This window comes from Nannospalax galili, unplaced genomic scaffold (genome assembly GCF_000622305.1).
Source record: "Nannospalax galili isolate Female #2095 unplaced genomic scaffold, S.galili_v1.0 scaffold881, whole genome shotgun sequence".
In the NCBI taxonomy this organism is placed as follows: domain Eukaryota; kingdom Metazoa; phylum Chordata; class Mammalia; order Rodentia; family Spalacidae; genus Nannospalax; species Nannospalax galili.
In genome coordinates, this window is record NW_008344709.1 from 223,344 (window position 1) to 230,130 (window position 6,787).

Genomic DNA, 6,787 nt, shown 5'->3' on the forward strand with positions numbered 1-6,787 from the left:
CTTTTCCTGTGATAGAAACACTGACTAAATCAGCTTATATGAGGAAGAGTTTATTTGAACTTACAGTTCCAAAGGGGCAAGAATTCATCATGGGAGGGAGGAATGGCGCAGAGGTGGCTGCTCCTCCGAGCGGAAGCTAAGCTTTCTCATCATCAAGCAGGCACAGGAAGCAAGAGAGTGACTGGAAATCTGGCAAGGCTTAAGAACTCTCTAATCCAGCCCCCAATGACGTGCTTCCTCCAGCACACCCACACCTTTAAGGCCTCCCAAAACAGCTTCACCAACTGGGGACAACAATGTCCAAATACTTGGAGCCTATGAGAGACATTTTCAATTCAAACCACCACAGAGGAGAAACATCATAACGGACACCAACATAATATTATAAGGGAATATTTACAAAACATGTATCCATTAAATTTGAAAATCTAAAAGAAATGAGTGAATATCTAAATTCATGGGAACCACCAAAATTAAATCCAGATGAGATCAACAGCATAAACAGACCAAAAACAAATAAGGAAATTGAAACTGCAGTACAAAACCTCCTGACTAAAAGAAGTCCAGGCCCAGATGGATTCACCGCAGAATTCTACCAGACATTGAAAGATGTACAACCAATACTTCCTAAATTATTCAAAAAGATAAAAACAGAGGGAGAACTCCCAAACTCCTTCTATGAAGGTGGAAATGAACAAGAACAAGAACAACTACTACAGGTCCATATCCTTAGTGAACACAGACACAAAGGTTCTCAAAAAATACTTGCAAACCTCCTAAAGGCACACATCAAAAAGATCATTCACCATTGCCGGGGTTTGAACTCGTGACCCCTAGCGAGGTGAAGATTGGGGATGAGTAAGCACGCCATTCGCCAGCCCACTCCACCCCCATTACCTGGGGACACTCAGACTCAACGGGGAGTCTAGTCCAGCAGGGACTCATTTATTGCCAGTGTTCCAAAGCTTATAAAGGCACCTGGAACTCCCCCCCCCAACAGGGTGTATCTTAAGGATGGTCACGCAATGATCATGCACTCCTCAACAGTGTGGAAGTATTCTTCAGACTTTCAAAGCAAGTCAGTCCACGCCCCCGGTAACTTCCTTTCGGACCTATGCAAGGTGGGGCTTTTAGGTCCCCACACACAATGATCAAGTCGATTTTATTCCTGAGATGCAGTGATGATTTGATATACGTAAGTCAATGTAATAATCTACAGAAATAAATTTAAAGACAAAACCCCTATGTTTATCTCAATTAATGAAGAAAAGGCCTTTGACAAAATCCAACATGCATTCGTGTTCAAAGTTCTATAGAGAAATGGACTGGAGGGTGCATACCCCAACATAATTAAAGCTATGTACAACAAACCCACAGCCAACACCATTCTAAATGGAGAAAAGTTGGAAGCATTCCCATTAAAATCAGAAAGCAGACATGGCTGTCCACTTCTCCTTTTCAATATAGTGCTTGGAACTCTAGCTAGAAAAATAAGATAAAAGAAGAAAATTAAAGGAGCAGTAATTGTAGAAGATCGGGTAAAAGTACCACTATTTGCAGGTGATATTATATGTAAGAGATTCCAAAAATTCCATCATGAAACTGCTAGAAATGATCAATACTTTCAGTAAAGTGGCAGGTTACAAAATCAATTTACAAATATCAGTATCTTTTCTATATATTAATAAAAAGCGATCAGAGAACACATTCATGTAAACTCTCCCATACACAAAAGACTCTGATTCTTTTAGTGTGAGCTTAAAATATTGTTCATCATGCCAGATATACTGTATTCTAGCAAGGATGAGGTTTCAGCAGCAGTTTGATTTTCTTCTTGCACTAGAAAGGGGTTTAAGTAAAAAAATCATACGAAGGATGAGCCAAGATAAATTCTGTCTAGCTCACCCTGCTTCTCCTTCCCCCTTGATATTTACAGCAATACTACAAGGATACACTTCAGCTCTGAAGTTTGCTGATAATGCCTACAAATAAAATGAGTGGAATGGATCTATTCTGACCCTGTGATAATATCTGTCATGTTGGGAATTGTCACTGCAGGGCATCATTAGGAACTGTGTTCTAGAGAAACGGGGAGACCATTCAACTCTGCTTTAACTAGACTGATTTTATTGTTGCTGTACCACCGATGTGAAATTGAATGAGACAGTGTTAAGTACTAATTGCTGAGCCTAGGACTGCATAAACTTCCCCAAAGTAAGAAGTATGATATAGCTCACTCTTATCTATCTCCATTTGTTATACAAGCAAGTTGGATCTTTGAATATTTTCATGAATTATTGGTTAGGCAATAAATCTATAAATATGACCATGAAATATATTGCCTGGATAATTTGAAACTACAAGATTTTACTCTTACTTGTGCCCTTAGGTATCTCTGTGCATTTATATTTATGAAAGGTAAATTTGGTATAATGCTTAAAATTAATGAATGTTGAATGAAAATGCAGCTTAATCATTGCTCTACCACTTGTGGGTTATGAGTTATGAACATCTCAGCATTTTATGATTATATTCCTGAATATATTCAGGAATACCTGACCTTTGTTAGGTCCCCCAACTCTTCCCCAAGAAGCACAGAGACAAAGTATGAAGCATTCCAAAAGACATTGTGTAAAATGTTGTATAAAACTGGCCACTCTACCATTGATAAATATGTCCACACTGTTTGACGTTGGTCAGCTCACCTTTGGTGAGAGATACATTAAACCAATTATTTTACCAGTGTGCTACAGACCTAGGAAAATGGAGCCTTAGCCTTCAGGATGCAACCCTACTCCACATTGCATGAGGTTTTTTTTGCTTAAAAGTTAATATTTTATACACCAAGACCCATCAGGTGAATCAGGTCTAGTGCTGAGTTTGTTAGTAAAAGATCAGACTTATGGAAAATGTCAGACTCATGGAAAGTTCATGCCAGACTTTAATTTTCAGAGTAATTTCTTCTAGAAATTACTGCAAATAGGATATGACTCTACTTTGTAGAATTATGAAACTTTATACATTTATCTTTCCCTAACTGCCTTATTTAAGTTGGTGACACATAGTACACTGTTAAAAAGTTATTGACCATATAAATGTCACAAAATGTCCCTAGCGTGAATGCTCCTAGAGTCTCTCTGTCTCTCTGTCTCTCTGTCTCTCTCTCTCTCTCTCTCTCTCTCTCTCTCTCTCTCATGTGTATGTGTTTACATGTCCATTAAAATGTTTATATAAAACAAATAAATACCTGAAATATTGCATCTTTCTTCTTTCTGAGTTCAACAAATACTTTCGGTGAAGGTATTTCCAACCTCTTGATAAGTGACACGATGTTGTCATCTACAAATGTGTGTGTAGCACTCATACTGATCCAGAGATCTATGTGGCCCATGGACCACAGTTGTTCTCTCTATTGGTTAAAAAAAAACTGCAAACTATTGCACATAGAAGAAATGTGTCTCTATACATACAACTGATTTTATTTGCCAAATCACCATTAAAATTATCATTTTCTTCCTCTAAAAACATGAGAGTTCAATACCCTCAGTTTTATGAGGAAATAGTATATGAAATCTCTAAAGAAAGAACAGAGCTATTTGATAATATTCCAGTCTTACAGTGTTCAAATGCATCTTTTCTATAATACAAAATTGCATAAGTCAAATTCATATTCAGCAAAGTCCTTTAATCCCTAAGTGTTTCTAGTGCCTTCTTTAAATATGGAAAAAAGAGCTTTCATTTTTATTGTCATTTTCCTATCATTTTAATTTTCTATAGCCTTCCTAAATTGAGTTTCAACTACAATTCAGTGACACCTTCCTTCTTGCTGATCCTTACAAATGTGTCCACATGGTCAATCATTCTATCATTCTACAAAATGCTCTTGTTTATATTAATCCTGGATTAATTCCCTCAAACTTTAAGAACAGTGGAGGGGAATTGCAGCAATGAAATTTCTGTACAGCAACGTAAAGAAATATCAAAAAATAAAAGTGTCCAAGAGTGGTGGTATATGCATTCAATCATAGCAGTTTGGATGTAGAGGTCAGTGAATCTCTGTGGGATCAAAACCAACGTGGCTTACATATCAAGTAACAGGGAAGGTGGGACTACAGGGAAACCCCATCTTATGAAAAAAAGGTTGTTTCTGTTATCATTGTAGAGAGTCTACACTGAGAACTTGTAATTATTGTCTATGTTTTTAGGTCTGTTCTATGAGTTCCATTCTCTTCAAATACCTTGTTTTCTATAACAAAAGATCCTACAAGTATTTCAACTTGTTTTGGTAAGAAAAATCAGTTCTCAGGTTCAACAAATCTCCCAACCAACTGGCAAATCAAGGAGTCTCTATCAAAACAGAAAGATTGATAAATTAATCACACAGAAGAAAAAATAAAATAAGGAAAAGCCTTATTTGAATTCATGCTTTATTCAGGAAATAATCATAGTTGAATTCCAGGAAACAAATTTTGTTGCACATGTTGTTGTAGTCTGCTAATGAAATGAAGCAGCCATTATACTAGATAAAGTCATAAAATTAGAACCAAAAAGCTAATTGATTTTTATTTAAGGATCACTATTATGATAAGTAAACTACTAATTTGCTTGAGTTTCATATGTATATATATATCATAACTGACAAAAAGCATTTGAAATACATTGTATTCATAGCTGTAAAATCAGATATCAGTTATATTTAACAGACAATGAGGAAGGAATGAGATCATGGAATACTGACATTTCAGTTGATATGCCATTGCCCAGTAGAAGAAATAACAGAGATAGAATATTTGACTCATGCTTCAAAAAAAATTGACAAATAGGTACTCTACCTCCCAGTGCTGTGCTGACAGCAACAGTTATTGACTAGAGCTACTAATATTTTAGAGGATACAGTCCATAAGAAAAAAGAAAAAGAAATTATTTACTTACTCTTTGAGAATGAGATATAGTCCATACTGAAAAAAGATGCAGTCCATAATGGAAAATAAAAAGAAATTATTTACTTAACTCTTATTCTCAAGGCCCTCCAGTGGTGATGGAAGAAATCAAGCCAATCATGAGGACAAAGAAAAAACTTACTGAAAAATGTCTGAAAATAAGACACTTCCAAATTTCCTTCCCCATTATAAGAAAAATCAATGCAGGCCTGTTATGGTGGCTCATGCCTTTAATCCCAAAATCTGGAGGGAGGAAGACACAGAGAGATCTGTGTGATATCAAGGCCAGTCTGTTCTATACAACAAGTTCCAAGACAAGTATAGCTACAGAGAGGTTTGTCTTGAACAACCAAATAAAGGGGTAAAAACAAAACAAAAGAAAACTATACAATACAATACAATACAAAACAAAACAATACAATACAAAAAGAGTTCAGTAAAAGTAAAAAATATATTTTCAAGGTTGGAACTCTTAGTGGGCCCAGTGCATGAATCTGAGGGACATAGACATACTCTAGAGAGAGAGAGAGAGAGAGAGAGAGAGAGCATTAAAGTGGGTGGTGAGGGGACAGTAAGGGAGGTACAGAGAGGGGAGTGAATCTAAATGCCATCAAATTATATTGTATGTAAGTCACAAAAGTTCAATAATTTTAAAAAGTATATTAGTCAATACACAGTTCTTGGTGTTATAACTACAGTATCAAAATTTTCTGCTGGTTAATGTTTTTTTCAAGGCATTTTTCACATCTTTGTTTCTCAGGCTGTAGATTAATGGGTTCATCATGGGAACCACAATATTATAAAAGACAGAAGATATTTTTCCTTCATCCATAGATCCAGCTGAGGAGGGTTTTAGATACATAAATGCGCATGATCCAAAGAACAGAGATACAGCAATTATGTGGGAACCACAGGTGCTGAAGGCTTTGGACCTGCCCTCAGTTGACCTTATTTTGAGGATGCTGGAGATTATGAAACCATAAGAGGTAAAGATGATGGAACTGGGCACAATGATGTCTTTTCCTGCTACAATGAATAGCTCTATTTCATTGACATAGGTGCTGGTACAGGAGAGCTGCAGCAAAGGAAAGAGATCACAGAAATAGTGGTTGATGGTGTTTTTATCACAGAAGGTCAGTCTCAAAACACATCCAGTGTGGATCATGGCACCAGAAAACCCCATCAAATATGAACCAAGCATAAGATAGGAACACACCTTAGGAGACATGGCAATGTTATACAAGAGTGGATTGCAGATGGCCACGTAGCGGTCATAGGCCATTGCTGTCAGCACATAGCATTCAGATATGACAAAAAAACAGAAGAAGTAGAACTGGGTCATACATCCCACATAGGAGATAAGGTTCTTCCTTAGTATGAAGTTCATAAGCATTTTGGGTGTAACCACAGAAGAGTAACACAGGTCTATGCAGGACAAGTTAAATAGGAAAAAGTACATGGGGGTGTGCAGGTGAGAATTCAGCACAATTAGAATGATTAAAGCCAAATTGCCCAATGCAGTTATCATATACATTACTAGAAAAAACAGGAACAGAGGTATTTGAAGGTCAGGCTGGTCTGTTAACCCCACCAGGATGAACTCTGTTACCAAGGAGGCATTTTCCATAGTCATTTTTCTCTAGGCGTATGTGAGGAGGCAGAAAAGAAAATGGTGAAGTTAGATATGGCAGAACTTACAATCACAGCTTCTTAACATTTGTGAAGAACATTCTGAGACTATCTGACAATGATCTACTTGAAATCAAGGATCCAGCCTATCATGCTACCATGTGACTAAACAGTACCATATTCTCCATATTCAAATTTTAAAAGTTAAATATATTAAG

General features: G+C 36.7%; 1 protein-coding gene across 1 annotated transcript; it reads right to left on the reverse strand.

Moving 5' to 3' along the window:
- Positions 1 to 5,640: 5,640 nt before the first annotated feature.
- Positions 5,641 to 6,573, reverse strand: LOC103740353 (olfactory receptor 8B3-like). Its single transcript, XM_008840935.1, has one exon. The coding sequence runs from the start codon at positions 6,571 to 6,573 to the stop codon at positions 5,641 to 5,643; it is 933 nt and encodes a 310-aa protein (XP_008839157.1).
- Between the last annotated feature and the right edge of the window lie 214 nt (positions 6,574 to 6,787).